This window comes from Falco cherrug, chromosome 1, assembly GCF_023634085.1.
Source record: "Falco cherrug isolate bFalChe1 chromosome 1, bFalChe1.pri, whole genome shotgun sequence".
Classification (NCBI taxonomy): Eukaryota; Metazoa; Chordata; class Aves; order Falconiformes; family Falconidae; genus Falco; species Falco cherrug.
Genome location: NC_073697.1, coordinates 82,058,417 through 82,075,880, shown reverse-complemented (window position 1 = coordinate 82,075,880; position 17,464 = coordinate 82,058,417). Strand labels below are relative to the sequence as shown.

The window sequence follows — 17,464 nt, the reverse complement described above, 5'->3', positions numbered from 1 at the left end:
TCTTGAACGCATTTCTATGCCCACGTAAGGCTACAAGCAGTTTCCACGCTTTGTTCAGCTGCGTGAGCAGGAACGCGGCAGGACACACACACCCAGCTCTAGCGTAAGCGCGTCAGTCGGATAACACGTAGTGCCACGGCACAAGATATACTGCAGCTAGTCTAACACAGGCCTCTTGGCATGTCAGGGGAGACATTTCCCCTTACAGTGTCTCTGTTGCTGTGTTTCCAGAATGATGAAATTATGACATGGCATCAATGATGATGTTTGCAGTCTCTTCCCTGAAAGTACTCCTTTCTTCTGGGGCCCATTAGAAGGCAAGGTTTCTGCTTCTGGGATTAGGGACAACTATGTGAATTCTGACCATGCTGAGTTGTTTTGACACCTACTTTTTTATTTTTTTTATTTATTTTTTTTTTTAGATTCACAGGGTAGGCTTTCTCAATTGTGCAGTATGGTTGGATCCCCCTTTTCCGAAGTTGCTCTGTGTCTGAGATTTTCTTTGTATGTACTTTACTCTGGAATTTGTCATGTGCCTTGAGGCACAACCTCAGAAATAGCTTTTTTGGTCTGCCTAGGGGTGATCTGCCTGAAGGGAAAAGCTATGTGTGGGACACAAGACAGTGCATGGGTTGTGAGGATTTATTCCCATGGATTTTCACAAGGGAATTACTAAGGGAAGAAAAGCGGTTAATTGATATTACCACTGCTGTATCTTAAGTGCTTTGTGAACTGACTTTGAATTAATCTCATGGTATTTTTATTATTTATGATGGGAGAATTGAAAGATATTTTCTGTTTGACTAGTTAGGCTTCTGGCATAAACCTTTTTATAATACTGATGCAGTCATTTCAGCAATAACACTGAACTGTAATTAGCTGAAAGAAACCACACACCCTTGAATAAAGTGGAGTTTCTCACTATGAAAAAATTGCTTATCGGAAGTAGAATTGTCATTTTGTTGAACTCCATGAATGGCTCTGTATACAGTCAGGTAATGGCAGACCCTCTTTTGAGGAGTAAAGGCATTCCAGAGGGATGGCAGGAAAGAGGAGGAGGAGTAACGGACATGATGAAGTTGATTCATGAAATCTGCAGAATCTGCCTCAAGAATAATTTTTTGAAAACAGCTTTAAAAAGTGTATTAATTAAAAGGTCATTATAAACTTAGAAAAAGACTAGTATGGGCATTTCTATGTGTTAGCACAATCATAGGTAGGAAGTAGTGTACATTGCATTTGACAGGAGGCGATATGATTATGATGTTTCTTTCTGTGCAATCAAGTGTTGTAACATGTTGGTTTTCCTATTATTTAGTAAGACATGCAAAATGTATCTCCCATGAATATACTTACATGCTGACGTATTCATGTAGTAGAGTGCTCACAAAATCAGCAGACAGAAAGCCACTTGGGAGGAAACAAGTCCTCATGGACTTGAGGAAAAAAAGAGAAAGGTGAACAGAAGATAGATATATAGGCTTAAATGCTGCCATTGAAACCTAACACTCACTTTAAATATTTATACTGAAGCCATTAAGTTGGATCCAGTAAATAATTTAAACTGTAGCGCAGAATACTTGAAATGGAATTGGAACTGAACAGAAATATCTGAAGACTTGAAATACCATCCGGAGCCCTCTAAAATCACCAAAAACTAGAGGATGCTGAACTGCCAGACCTTAAAGGGGTTTTAACCTGTTTCTTGCTGGGGTGTTAGCGCCTTCCCTGGGGTCCGAGGATGATCCATTCCGTCATTTGAAGTTAAATCCCTGAATCCTGTCCTGCACCTCGTTGCGGCTCCTCACCGCTTCCTTTGAAAGAACTGTAGCTGCTGCTTACCCTCCTGTCCCAAGCCTTCTTTGTGCAAGGTGACTTTCTGATAGGAATCTCCTGCCCTGACTGTTCATCAGTCTCTGAAGCAGTGTGAAATCCTGGTTAATTCTATTCTCCACCTGATGGCTCAAAGCCGCATCTGTCACCTCTTTAGCCATCTGGCTGTGCAGTCTCTTTTGGAAGCTCTCTGTGATTCAGAAGGATGCAAGGAGAACCAAAACAAGGCAAGCATGTCTTTGCTGTGGTTAGGGTCACTTAACTGGGGGAGACCTGAGACCTGGTTTCCGCTTCTTTCTCTCAAATCCTGTCACTATGTTTAATGCAAGTAGGTGAAATGGCACCGCTTCCTGCTAGGAAGTTTGGGTGAGAGGAGATCTTTGGTTTTAAGGGTCCCATTACTAAATACTTAAAGCTTGAGTGTGTGCTGTGAGGGGTCTAGTTACTTAAAGCTTTGGCTTTCACTAGGCAGGTGGGAGGAACTCTGAATTATTTTTTAGGATGCAGTACGTACTACTTTGAACTGTGTTCACTGCAGTAAATCTTGTCTGACATATATCTTGAGTTACACTGACAGTGCATCCGAGTCAGGAATTACTTGTAACTCTTTAGGTGGTTAGATAACCTATTTATCACCTATAACAGAAGATTAATAGAAGGACAAGAAATGTTGACAAAATAAAAGATTTAGTGTGCTTTTGCTAATGTTGTCTCCTCTTGGGTCTCTTGCAAATCCTGATCATGTTTGCAGAAATCCAGAGAAAGCTTTACCTAGACCATTATGAAATTCCATTGGTGTGGTGCAACATTTTGAAAATGTTTTTTCCTCTAGTCAGATAAAGACAGCTGACTGTATAGCAAAATGGAAGGGCAGGAGTGACAGGGAAGAGATATACAAATTGATTACATTCGGTGTGGAAAATTAATGTGCTTCATTCACACTGTGTTTAAATGGGGAGGAAGACCAATTTGTCATTTAGATTACTTTATGATTTAACAGTGGAAAGAATGGAAATGAGATTTTTTTCAAAAAAAAAAGCCTGAAAAATGAAAGCAAGGGAAACATGGCATGCTAGCCTGTTCCATGATGAACACGCTTAGTGAATTTGCCTTTTCTTTTCCAAGTGAAAAATTATGCAGGAGCAGAGTTTGATTTTTTTGTTTGTTTGTTTATGAATGAGTTTATTATTTGCTGTGAGTTGTTCATTTTAATGAATTACTGCTTTAATTTTAGGTGCTACCTGTCTAAAAGCACTCTAAGTACTCTATAAATTGGCAGAAAAGAGAGAATGACATTTTTTGGACAGGAGAACAGTTTTCTTAAGATTATCAGACAGCAATGACAGCAATTTTGTGCATTCTTTTGCAGACCTGTGGAATTGGTTCCTTTTGGTCCAATTAAGATAACCTAGGAGCTCATGGTATTTCATGCTGGCAGCTAATAATCCTCACAGCCAAACGTCAAATCAAGGGATTCACTTGGTCCAACACTTTCCAGCTATGCTGTTTCTCCCTGACTAAGCTCCCTGTAACAGTGAAATATAGAAATGAGATGTACCCAGTGAACAGGGTAAGAATTTATCTTTGCGTAATCATCATGAGTCCAGGTATGCTTTCCAGCGAAGGGCAAAATTTTAACTGCCTTTTCAGTCATTTCTCACCAAAAAATAATGCTTTTGGAATATGCATTGTCTTTCTTGAGCGTATTTATATGGAGAAGATATTTCCCCCTTTTCTTAGGGAGATCTGTTCAAAGCCCAAAAGCATTTCTGTTCTGCTGCTATACATCCGTCGCAGGAAGATAACAGTATGGGTGTTGGGCATCTGCATTCATTTAGTTCACAGTGCATAGAAATCACATCACAGTGGTAGTAAACTTCACAGTCACAAGGCAATAATAGCTCCTCCTGATTTTGTCAGTTAAGGGGCCTGTAGGTTCATAAACCTGCTCTTGAAGCACATCTGATCACCTTTACTTTTACCGTGGTCTAGACCTCACTGAGGATTGGTCTTGGGGTTCTCCAACTGGGTACTCCCTTTGAGTGACAGTAAACTGCAAGATGTATTCCTGGCCGGCCTAAATCAGTATCAAATCAAAGCAGCCCCCACCAGCCTGTGCCTGGTGTAGACAGCAGGTTTTTAGCACTAGCTGTTTGTTTTTTTCCAATAGATTTGCTGCATTTTCACTGCTATGCTTATTAGCACAGACATAACTATATAATACCCAGGAATATTAGAGAACAATAACAGTTTCACATAATTATGTCATTTATAGCCCTTAAACGTTATCATAAATCGTCATCAGTGTGCCCGTGCCCCCATATACGCGTCTGTTTTTGAAAGCCTCAGAGATATTCCCCCAGATCGCACATTCGTTAACAAAGGTAATATTTGACCTGGTATGTTTTTAAGGAAGACTATAAAAACTATTTGCGCCATGTTACGGTAGCTAAACCCTTTGTCTACATTTAATGGCCAAAAATCCTTGAAAATGTTATTAGGTACTGAAATACAGTGCCCATCTCAAATACGGGGTCCACTGGAAGAGCTCTGGTGATGCAGAATTACTGCAGACTCTTTTCCACCGGTGCTGCTCCTAAAGATGAGGCTCGTGTGGCTTGAAGCACAAGCAGGGACATGCTGATTCATTCTTCTCCTTAATTACCTTCCTTCAACAATAGTCAGCAGTGGAAATGGGCTGTCCAGGTCCTGTGGTAGGGGAGCAGTTGCCAGCTGGGTGGGGGTGCAGCACCAAGCTTCACAGTGTGCACGAGACTCCCGCACAGTACGTGTGTTTTCTACTTCACTACAGCGGCGTAGAGGTTGGCCTATTTTCTTAATTACCAGAGGTTAAAGTAGATTAGTGAGAGGCAGGTTAGGATAACTACTGTTTTTCCAATGAGGGTAAAGGTTAGCAGCTATTCTCTTTCATAATAGTAAAATTTTGACCTTGTATGTGAAGGAAAAGCTAAAAACCTGTTGGAATCTCCTTGCTATCTCTGCCAGTAAGCAGCTTAGATGGTGGCTAACCATCTAGATTGTAACGTTGGTTGCTATGATTTTGCCAAACTAAACCACTTTAAGAGATGTTTGTCTGTAAGGGAAAAAAAAATCTTCATTTAATGAGAAGAGCAGGACAGTCACCCAGGATAGCTCTTGTTGTTTTTCTGAGAATCAGCCTAAATCCAAGTAGCATATGAATGTCTACAAGCTGTAGCCATCACTTTTCATACTTCCCTTCCTGCCTTCTAACTTTTGCAATGAACAGGCCGAGGGAAGCGAGGGAAAGCAGTTCAGTCATGGAATTAAAGACAGCGCAACATTACCACCTTCTGAAGATGCCTTACTTCTGAGTGCTTAGTTTAGCAGCATCTCGTTATTTTAATCCAATAAGAAATTCATCTCGTTTATATATGTATGGTGTCAATATACCCTTCAGTGAAGGAGGTGGTATACCTTAAACTACTGGCAACTTTATTTACTCATTTTGCATAGTCGTTATGGTGCAAAGCTTAATATGTCAAATGCAATTTCTCAATCAAGCATTGCATTAGCAGCTAGTTTTTAGCATCATTTGAATGTGCCTTAAGTTAATATTTTGAACAAAAAGAAATACTGAAAAATAATTCTAAAAAGTTCTCAGTAAAATACTTTTAACTTTCCATTTTTACATATGTCACTCTACAAATTTTCAAAACTGAACTATTCTGTTTCTGTTTAAGAACTTTTTTAGTATAGGAAATGTAGAAGAAATTTACAACAGTTTTGATATGAATTATGCAAAACCTTTCACAAAGACTTATTTTCAGCTTAGCATTTTTTATTTTTCCCTAAAAATGTTTTTTTCTTTTTGCTAATTTATTGCATTATAAGTAAACCTGCTATTTAAGAAAATCCTTTAAAGAATTTTAATGGATCTTTGGCTGATATATGCACAGTGTTAGCATAAATTTCTGCTTGGTACATCTGTGCGCTGAAGGTTGTAGAAACAATTCTTTGCTAGAGAAATATGTGCTGGGTATTTAGAATACTGCCATGTAAAACAAAAGCATAAGAATGACTGCACTGTTAGAGTATTATTTCATACAGTTTCACAGTGAGCTTTCTTTAAAGAGAAATAAATATTCTGTGATCTCATTGTGTAGGGGTATGTCTGTAAGCATATATTACACACACACACACAAATTTTGTATATATGAATCAGATAATCTTCTAAAAGCTCGTGTGCTGTGTTGTCCGGTGTACACGTGATTTATAGAGCAAAAGCTCCTTTGGAGCTTTGAACTCATTCCCCTTAAACAAGCAAGGTCCTGTTCATAGGCAGGATTCTTTAAAGCGCTCTGCTGTCGAATCTAAAAAAAAAATTAAAAAAAAAAAAAAATTATCCAGGCTCAATTTGTGACTATAAAGGGATTCTAACTAAAAGGATTTGGCCAAATAGCTGACTCCCCTCCCCTCCATTTTGAGATAGTCAAAAGTATTGCCCTGTAATGAAGGCCATTTATCTACCAAAGGACCAGACAGCTGGGAAGAGCTGAGTGTGTCAGTTCTGTATGCGTGTCTGAGCAGCTGAAACTGCAGCTATTAACCATGTAGTGCTGTACTACAACTTGTAAATAAATCAGAATAGATTTAGCAATTTATGGCTTTTTTCTTTGTAGTGGAAAGTGTGTTTTTTGGTTTTTTTCATTCAACTAATTTCTAAGGTATGTAAGCAAATTTTACACTCTGTATAAGTTCATCCCTGTAAATAGTCAGGCTGATGGGTTAAAATTTTGAACACTTGTGATCATGGGGAAAATGGGAAACCAGAGTGGAAGTTCTCTGCCTCTGACTTGGTTTATCTACAGTTCAGGTAACTCTGTGTTTTGTACCCCTAGCTCAGTTGTCTTTGTACCACATGTTTTTCAAAACCTTTATTTACAATTTATTTTCTATAATTTGTGATAATTATGATGTACGTGATAGATAAATACAGCAAAGGGCAAGGATGGACAAAATTCTGATTTGGTACTAATGGCTGAGCAGGATATTACAAGTTATCTGGCCCAGATCTTCAGGAGATGTTTAAGCAGTCAGCCAACGCTCTGTTTCAATAGCTGTCAGGCACTCATGTCTCTTTGAAGACTTTGATTGTGAGTTTAGGTAACACAAATTTATTTTAAGCTAATTTCTTCTGGCTAAACAAATAATGAAGAGCAAAATTGCACCAAAGAGCATTCAAGTTGATGAAAACCATGCCTTTGGTTATTTTCACTGGACTTTAATTCCATTTGAAGTTTGGTTTTATTCTCATTACATATTTCATGGTTGTAAAGCTAGAAGAAGCCATTAGATTATTGAGTTCAAGCTTCTGTGTAATGTAAGTTCTTAATGTCACCGTGTTATTTATACATTTAGCTTCTGTACAATGAAAGCACAAATAGAATGTATAATGCCCGTAGTGTTCTCCCATAGAAGTATTTCCACTAAAGAATACTTCTATTCTTTTCCAGTTTGCAGTGTCACTTTATCTGAAGGTCCCAGTGGAGTTTTAGGCCTGTATTTTAGCTCTTAAAATAATTTTAAACAGTTATGCAAGTGGTAGAATAAAGGCACTTGGGTACAAAGCTTAGTTGTCCAATTTCTAAATAGTTTAGATGCTAAGCCTGTAAAATAAATTATGTATAGCTTGAATGTAAATGAACAAAGAATACTAGTTTTCCTTTGGGAATTATCTTTAATTTAAAAAGAAAAGTGTGGGTTTTATGTAACTCTCAGCTGGGAATGCATTTTTTAGCAAAACAGCTCTTCAGTGTTTTGAAAATGTAGTTCTGCTTAAGCTACAGGCTCAATAAGAAGTCAGCATATAGCCAGTTCCCATTTAAGAGCTCAACCCAACCGAGCTTGGTTGGCTTAGTAAAGAAAAGACTGTAAATGGAGTTCTTACAAAACGCATTCCAAAAAATTAATGTGTGCAGGATGGAGGCTGTGGGTATTTTCTTCTCCCCTGCAGTCCCATGGGGTATGAGGTGCTCTATGGGCACCACCGCAGACATGAAACCTGGGGCTTCTACACCACGAATCCGGAGTTTCAGGTTTCTGTTGGTGTTTATGGGCTCTTGATAGATATAGATATATATAGATATATACAACAAAGGAGCTTTGTTCTGTTTTTCCATTATTGTAGAATCATTTACTTAGGGCTCTAGGCTACACCATGGAAGAACAGCGAAGCTGCTGGGTTTGATCCATAGCTGTTTTGCGTAGCCGTTGGGTTTTGCTCCCCCCTGCCTGCAGGCTGGGCAGCCCCGTGCTGCGCAGTGGCCGGGCTGTCTCGTCTCGGGGTGCCTGCCAGGCTCTCTTGGGGTGCCTGCCGGGCTGTCTCGTCTCGGGGTGCCTGCCAGGCTCTCTTGGGGTGCCTGCCGGGCTGTCTCGTCTCGGGGTGCCTGCCAGGCTCTCTTGGGGTGCCTGCCGGGCTGTCTCGTCTCGGGGTGCCTGCCAGGCTCTCTTGGGGTGCCTGCCGGGCTGTCTCGTCTCGGGGTGCCTGCCAGGCTCTCTTGGGGTGCCTGCCGGGCTGTCTCGTCTCGGGGTGCCTGCCAGGCTCTCTTGGGGTGCCTGCCGGGCTGTCTCGTCTCGGGGTGCCTGCCAGGCTCTCTTGGGGTGCCTGCCGGGCTGTCTCGTCTCGGGGTGCCTGCCAGGCTCTCTTGGGGTGCCTGCCGGGCTGTCTCGTCTCGGGGTGCCTGCCAGGCTCTCTTGGGGTGCCTGCCGGGCTGTCTCGTCTCGGGGTGCCTGCCAGGCTCTCTTGGGGTGCCTGCCGGGCTGTCTCGTCTCGGGGTGCCTGCCAGGCTCTCTTGGGGTGCCTGCCGGGCTGTCTCATCTCGGGGTGCCTGCCGGGCTCTCTTGGGGTGCCTGCCGGGCTGTCTCATCTCGGGGTGCCTGCTCGGCTGCCTCCTGGCCTGCGCCAGGTGCCGCTGCGCTCCGAGGAAGGTGGCCCTGCGTCCCTCCCTGGCCGCTGTGAGACCACCTCACCTCACCCCACCGCAGGGTGCCCCCGGCCCTCTTGCTGCCCCAGGAGTGGCGCGGCCACCGCTGAGTGAGGGGGTGGGCTGTTCCTCGGATGTGTTCAGACTCTTCTGCATGCACGTACCCGAGGCTGCCCTTCTCGAGCGCTGAGTTTCTAAGCTCTTAACTTCTGTTTGTGTGGCACCAGCAGCTGTGCTGGTGTGGCCACTTCTCTATTTTGAAATAACATTTCTCAGACTTCAGCTTCCCTGCCTTTGCATACCGGTTTGACACTTAGGACGTTCAGTAGGGCTTGGGTGCTTTGCTGTGTTCTCCTGGGCTGGGGACGGGAGTTACTCTTTGCTGTGTTGAACCTCCTTAAATTCAGGTGTTCAGTTAAGGCTTCTGCTCACTCCAGAGCTTTCCTGCCTGCACAGCAGCGCTTGCCAATAAAGCTGTCACTGGTTTGGATGGGTGAATGTTTGCCTGATACGATCAGGAGTCTGTCTGGAAGAGGGGAGGGCCACCGAGACATTTGGGCAAGTGTCACAGAAGAAAACCATCAGATTGCGACACTAGGATACTGATCCCTTTTTGCAAAACTGCAACACGAAAAGCTCTGTATCCCATTATGAGGTAACAGCAGTTCTGGGAACCACCTCTCTCAAATCTGCATACAGCTGTGGTTCTCGTTTTCCCAGATAACGCGGCGATCGGCTTCAAAGGGGCAGTGAGGAATGGAAAAGAGGAAGGGCTGTGACTTTTATTTAACACCTGCCTCCTAGAAAGTGTGTCCATGAGTGTCTATGCTGTGCCACATGCACGACTCCAGAGTACTCAAAACTGTTCTCTGAGCCTCTTAACTGTGTAACTTGAAAGAGTTATCCTGGGAACTTCGTGTGCTCTTCATGCTGGATGTTTTCAGCTCGGGTTAATTCTGTTAACTTTGACTATCTCGTTGGCATTACATACAGACTAAAAACTACCCAGCTCATAGAAAGAGCACTGATGTTTGTCTTAAAGGTTTTGTCGTGTGTAAAAGGGAAAAACTCTTATTTCTATTGATTCACCTTCAGACCAAATAGCAAATTCAAAGAGAAATAACTAAGTGAAGAGAAATTACTAAGTGGCAGAAGGGAACAAGGAGCGTGTTTCCCGGGCCTCAGTCTGAAAGGTCATATACCTGGCGTCTCGTGAATGTCAAGTCTGAAAATGAAAAAGCGGTGTAAATAAACCAGTGCCTTTGCACTGCTGGTTGGCACGTTCCTTCACTAGCTCTTGCTGTCCCTCCTGTCAGGATCTGTCACTGTGAGGGAGATGATGAAAGTCCCCTTATCACACCGTGTCGCTGCACAGGGACCCTGCGCTTTGTCCATCAGGCCTGCCTGCACCAGTGGATTAAGAGCTCGGACACGCGCTGCTGCGAACTCTGCAAGTATGACTTCATAATGGAGACCAAGCTCAAACCCCTTCGGAAGGTATGGTGCTTTTGAATTTAATTATCCTCAAATGTCAAATGGCCAGAACAGCTGTGCAAAGTACTGGCACAATTAAAGAAATATCTGCCTGTCCAAAATGGCTTTGTATTTACTGCTGTTAAATCAGTCCCGGTGATTTTATTTCTACATTTAAGCTGGTTAATTTACAGCAGCAGAGGCTTTTGAGTAGACTCTCTTGCAAAACTCATGCAATATAAATGCACAAGCAATAGTCTTTTGTCTTTTGGATTTTTATCTTCAGCTTTTTGTTAGTGGCTTATCTGCCTGTTTTGAAGCCAGAAAGTAATGGTACTTGTCACATTATGCTCCTGAGTAACACAGGCAAGTTCACCCCAGTAATTTTTATGCTGAGCCCATAACTTCTGGTTGAGAATGATGCTTATACCAATGTGGAGGGAGCAATTATGGAGTAACATAGTCAATCAATTTAGCTGCATCTGTTCTAACTGTTAGACTTGTGGGCAAATTAATCACTCATACATTAAGATTAGTTAATGGAATTTAAACTAAATCAGGACAACTTTGCATCCTGAAAGTCAAGTGTATGTTATCTGCATTCATCTGTTTTCAAGGATAAGTCAATATAGTGGTACGTAGTTTGTCAATATAGGGAAGGTGAAGAGTTTGGTAAAACGTATGTGGGTTTTGTTTTCTCTGGAGTGAAAAATTTCTCCTCTGATTTTTCTCTAAAAATGCTCTCATTCTTTTGGGGTTTTGTTGCATCTTTAAAGTTTGAGTCAATTTAACAGGGCAAGTTTTGATTTAAAATAAATTTCAGTGGGAGAACCCTTGAAAAACAGGTAGAAACTATTAGCTCATAACTAGGATATGCACGTGTAACAGTGCATCAATAGTCATTTTGATGGCAAAAGACGTTTTGTTTTTGTCAGCCTTGCACAGGTAGCAGCAGTTCAGTGAAAGGAGAGCAAATGGAATTCCTTTTAATTTCCCATCTAGAGAAATTTTCGAGTAAGTCCCTGATGATAAACCATGTTGAAGAGAGAATTGGGATTGATTTGACAAGCAAAGCTTGTGATAGGAAAGGACACAGTTCTCAAGTGCCAGGTAGATCTTGCCAGGTAGGCTGGAAATTAAAACAAATGTAAATAAACTAATGGTTAAAAATGTAATTGTATTGACTTAGGTTTTGGTAATGGCAGATAGATTTTAACTAAGGTGACAGGAAGGAGATAATTGTATAAAATCCCTGGCCTGTAGCATATCTTTGGGGGATTTTTTCTGTGTTTATGTTTCTATTTTCAACACAAATTGCTTTAATCTTCCATCTAACAAGTATGGTTGCAACAGCTACTTCCCCAAGAGAATATACAGATATCAGTATTTTTAACAAAAGCCTTTTCCTGACTGTGTTAGATAATAGAGCAACTTATAAAAGATGGAAACAAAAATTATGGCATTCAAGGAGAAAAGGAATGAAAAACGTGCATAACTGTTGGTATCAGAAGTAGGCACTTTTAAATGTCTGTGTGTGGTCATTGCCACCCACTCTCCCTTTTTCTTCCTAATTGAAAGGAATTAATGGAATACTGGCAGACTGAGAGTGGTAATGCAATTCCTGCAAGTCTGTAATTTCTTAACTGAATGATTACCACCTTACTCATCCTTGGTTCTCAGGTATGTTTTTTTTTATTTCTGACATGAGAAAGATAAGTCTCTTCTTCCAGACACGATATTTTTGTTTCTGCTCAAAGCAGTACTCAAAGGCAGTTTATCTGCCTGGCAGTAAATGCTGGCAGCATTCCCCCCCTTCAAATGCAGTGCTAACAAATATTTGTCTGTATAGTATGGACAGCATCTAATTATAGATCCTTTCTTATAATGTACACCCGTTTCAGAAGCTAAAATCAAATCTTTCCAAAGATTTCAAAGTTAAAATGAGTTATACTTTTTGCATCTATAGCATTCGACTGTATCACCCTTCATAGGTTATACTAAACTAAATACATCATCCCTAAATAAGTGTATGCACTACCATCACCATTGTTCACAAATTTATGAAGCACTGAACAGTGGATGAGAGGCTGTTTTGTAAACCAAGAGTTTTGACAGCTGCAGCGAAGGCAAGGAAGGGGAGGAAAGGGTGATCATCAAGAGACCTGCAGGGTACGTACAGCTGACTGGTAACTTTCCACTCAAATGTCTTCTATAAAAACCACTGGAAGTGTGTTATGTCAAGGCCTACATATTTTGCAAAAATGGAAAGTTCCGGTGAAACACTGTCAAATTCCTTGCAAGTTTGTAAGCAGCCCGGTTGCGCAGCTGCAGGGCATTCCCCAGGAGGCCAGGTTTTCAGAAGGTGGCACGGATACTGGTTACCTGTGGGACAGGCAGCTCCTAAAGCTGAAACTCTCCACAATCCTGTCGTCTTGATGCAGGACCTGAAGAGCACTAGAGACTCTAGGATTTCCAGACCTTCTTGAAGGCTTTAGGTGGTGCAGAGGCTTGGCTCAGGAGAGCCTTCCATCTCCAGCACTAAGTCCAGCCTAGCAGCAGTGAATTAAAATTTCCCAAATCTCTGCAATTCTCTGATCATAATGGCAAGGACATTATGAACAGTGGCAGTTATATCTGGAAATGATGCAATTCTTGTCAGCTTTGCCATCTGCCAAGTGGAAACAGCAAAATTGACCAAAAAAATGTATTTATTTTGCTAATAAATTTTGAGGCATTCTGAAAACAAATTTCATTTCAGTGTTTACTAAATAAAAGACTACAGGTCTAGCTCCATCAAAAGAGTACCTATTCAATTCCATAAGAAACTCACTTTATTTAAAAAAGGGTAATTATTTCCCCTAAAGTGAAAGTTTCTGCCCAAGTCCAGAAGATGCCATTTCCATGACCATTAGACCTGGATTTGAAGTGACATTCTACAAGTGAAAGGGTCACATTTCTCAATCAGTTTTTATTTTTAATCTTTACCTCACTCATGATGTGAGATTCTAAAGTTTGATTCTTGACTGTGCATTGCTCCATTATGATTTTTATCATAATACGTTTGCAACTTCCCAACCGTTAGTCTCCTGAAGGGAAAAAATTACAGACACAGGACTTAATTACAGGTATCTATGCTTTTTGCAGTATCACAAAAGCAGAATTTAAATATAAAACAAATTATTTGATTCAACTGGTGAATTACCTACCGTGTTTATTCATGCCTCAGTCTGTCATGCGCTCTCAATGTTTCCTAACAGTTTTTTATCAAAGTCCAGGGGTTTACAGCAAAATCGTTTCAATATCATGTCATATAGCTGTTAGCACCCATAAGTGACAATGTCCAGCATACTAAGCTAACATAAATCAAGATACCTTTATTAAATCAGTAGGCTCATGCCAATATGCAAGTTATTTAATTGCAGAATCCCTGAAAGCACAAGACATCAAATAAAACTTAGTTTAATCGTTTTAGTGAGTCTTAGCATTGAAGTAATCCTTTTAAGCATTCATCAACAGGCATTGCACGTGTTTCATGTACTTGAGCAGGTCTAATTACTTGGCTAAATATAAATTTAGAGGTTAAATATTACGCATTGCTTAGTGTGTCTGTTTTATTTCTCATGTCTGTCCATGGTTACAAATAATGCAGTTGCATTTGTAACTTTACCTTTCAGCATTTGCAATCCATAATGCAGAATTTCTCATTTATGTAGTGACTTTATTTATCATGGAAGGAATTAGAAAGTGGCAAGAAGCTTGTGTGAGTTCCTTATTGAGCTCTCTCAGGTAATAGCGTCAGCCTGAGAAAACCACTTCATCTTTAAAAAGGATGTATCCTGGTAAAGTAGCACCTGCATTTCATATTTCTTGAATTTGGTGTTTGAAGCATAGTAGAAACAGGAACTGAATGAAAATACTGTGAGTATGAAATGGATTAAAGTGTCAAATTAAAAGGTGCTTAAAATGCAGAAATGTCTTCAAATGGAGATTTCTCCACAGTGTGCTGCTATACTTCAAAATACTTTTCATATTTAAATTTTGTTGTCCATCTAAGATGCTGGTATCTGATGGAATGTTTTACTTTGATGCATTATCCCAACAGGTTACGCTGTGGTGTCAGATACGTCTATTTTCTTTCCTGATTTTGTTTTATATTTGGAATTCTTTTCAAATAATGTCTTATTTATGAGGCATAAGCAGTATTCCACAGTGTTACCGTGTAGTTACTTTTGGTCATTAAGGAAGAGCAAGTGAATTTTTTGTTTAGGGAAGCATTATGTACCAGTTGAGGTTGATCTTCTTTCACATAGAAAGGGTATCTGAATTAATCCCTTTTGAAAATAGGGGATTGGGAGTGTTTGTTTAGAACAGAGTCATAAGTTTCTGTCAAATTAAACAGAAGCAAAGCCAGTCTTAAAATACTGGTAACGGAAGAAACTTTATGTTGTTTATTTTGAATTGTGTGCATGTATCTTCTTAAGTGTTTGATCCTCTCTATTCGTATTTGCTTATACAGTGATAAATAGTACTTCTAAATGTGGTAATAGGTGCCTCTCTTTGGGTTTTACACCCTTGAACTCTGTGCAACTTCTTGTGTACCCAGCTGCTGCCATTAGAGAAGGAAGGAATGCTCTCTCTCCGCTTGCTATCTTATATTTTATAAATAACCAGATGTAATAAGAATGATAAATGTCCATGCTAGCTTTAAATCTTATATAGGATTAGAGGTTTAAGTCCCAGTTGGAGATAACATGGTTCACAAGTGTCCAGAGCTGGGTATTTGGGTCCTGGCGAGAAGTTACAGAACAGGCTAGCTCAGGTCCCCGTACAAAGCCAAACGCAGTTCAGGCAGGTGAGTGCCCTGCGTGGCTGGATTAGTGATTAACGGGTTAAATCAGTTTGGGGAAGGTTTCAGCTATTTAGTATGACGCGATGTAACTATTGGATCAAAAGCAAATACTTAGGTTTACTATAGCAGGTTAAAGATAGCCTGTTCACAGCAAAGCCAAGGGTCCGTAGGAACTGTGTAACCGGTTAAGACAAGGTCTGAGCCAACAGACAACTTGTGGGTGATGCCCAGCTGTAAAGCAGAGAAATGGGCAATTCCACAGGCTCCTTAAAAAAACCAAACACGTGAATCAGCTAGGGAAGCAACAGAAGACAGTCAGAATGCTGCTTTGAGAGCTTTTTTGTCTATGACAAAAGGAACATCTAAACTGAACCTCTAAGTCCCATTTCTCTCCCAGACATAATGTTTCACTCTGGAGCAGGGACACATCTGCTTCTGCTCATCATTGGACTTAAAACTCCATAGGATCTTTTTTTTTTTTTTTTTTTTTTTTTTTTACAAAACAGTTGTCAACTGCAGTACTCTAAATCCAGTTGTTCATTCCTAGTTCTGATTAGTTCTTAGCTAATGTGTCAGCACGCCAGATTCAGCTCCCTTCTCTGTGCTCAATGCAGCCATATAAAAAGAGTAAATCTTAAAAAAATATAACTGCCTGCAGGAATTCATTCACAACTGGATGCTTTGTGGATAAATCTTTTTCTGTAAAATCTGGTAGCATGCATGGTGAATTCAGTGATGGCAAAATATGTTGAGGGTGTTGATTTATTTTGGGTTCAATGCTAGCTGGATAATTCCTATTTACATTCCTTATTTAAGAATATGGTGATCGCTGCCAGAAGTGGTATAGTCTGCAGAGACATCTTTGTCAAATCCTACTGTGAAATTAAAAGTGGTCGCCAGTAGAAACCTCTTCTCCTGCCAGAGCAGACTCTCAGAACCAGAAGAGACCTGCAGTCTCGCAGGAAAAAACAGAAACTTGGAGCACTCATTACTGCACCACTTGCTGTTCACTTCTTATTGCCCTGCGCTGTGAAGTATGAACCACCTGACTTTTTCATCATTTTTCTAATAAGGCTCATGATAAGAAGCGATAGCTAATATTGCATAGGTCAGGTAATGTTGACTTGCTGTGGGATTAGTTCCCTTTTAACTCAATTTGGTGAATACTTTGCAGTCCTTAACATAGAAGAAGAGCCTACATTTCCTTTTGATTTCTGGTGCAGCTACACCGTGTTGTCAAGGCAACCTGCTCTGGTGTTATCTTTCTTCCAGAAAACTGTCTCAAAACATTGCTAGCCTCAAATCATTTCTCGTAATATGTGGGGTCAGATACTTCACCAGTATGCACAAAGGCACAAAGCTATTACTTTCTTATTGGCTATCATGTCGTTATGGTGAATAACCTCGTGCTCAAGGGAGAATGTGTATATTAAAGCTTTTAAAGTAAAAATAATGCTATAGCATTTATATCCTGTTGTGAGGCCTCAAGGATGCAAGGGGCTGCTTTGTTCAGATGATTGTATTCCTGGCTTTTGAGAGACAGTAGCAGAGCATTACTGCTAATTCATCTGTATATAGATAGCGTGCTGTAGTTTGCAGAGTAACGTTGTCTTGCAATTTGTGCCCTAACAAGAATAACGGATCTTAGCTTTGTCATGGTGGCAGAATGTGGGTTAGCTTTCCATCTCCATATTTCTTTGTCTTCCATTCAACGCAACTTTTGTTTGTGCAACTGTTCCATTTCCCATGGGCTTCTAACAAGAGATTCTGACCTCTTGTGCCTCATACCTTGAAACCGCCATGACATACCCTTAGGCTTGCAAAAAGTACTGTGAGACTTTGCTGGGGCATCCCCACGTGCAGCATCCTTCCTGGAGGCGGAACAAGATGTTTTGATTGTCATTGCTTTGAACTTGTATTCTTTTATGAAGCAAAGAAAAAAAAATTACACCAGAAATCGAAACAAACCCTGTTTCCTCTTCTAATAACCAAATTTGCTACTTCTGCTGCTCGGTACTATTTACAAAAGCAAAGGGAGTTCAGGAGATTGTCCAGCTCTGGGTATTGGTGGTGTTACGAGCTGGTCACATCCTTCTGTGTTTTCTGAAGCTGAAATAAACAGTTTGGTCTGAGCTGTTTTCAGATGCAACTTGAATCAAAAGGGTTTGCTTCCATCTTACTTAGAGGGTCCCACCCCATCCTGCAGTTCTAATTTTTAAAGAACTTGAGGTCTCCTTTTCATTTCAGCCCTTTCAGTGTTCCATTTGACAGTTTGGCCTCGTCAATAGTTGTAACAGAGGAGGGGCTGGGTAGCTGAAGCATTGAAAATAATTAAGAGAATCTC

The 17,464-nt window shown here is 40.7% G+C and overlaps 1 protein-coding gene across 5 annotated transcripts in view; it reads left to right on the top strand.

Moving 5' to 3' along the window:
• The window catches only part of MARCHF1 (membrane associated ring-CH-type finger 1), a 258,944-nt gene that overhangs the window by 217,506 nt on the left and 23,974 nt on the right, over positions 1 to 17,464 (top strand). For all 5 annotated transcript variants that reach the window (XM_055701239.1, XM_055701245.1, XM_055701253.1 and 2 more), the window contains one exon: positions 10,115 to 10,295. In XM_055701239.1, coding sequence (XP_055557214.1) covers positions 10,115 to 10,295 — 181 coding nt within the window. The remainder of the gene's footprint in view (positions 1 to 10,114; positions 10,296 to 17,464) is intronic.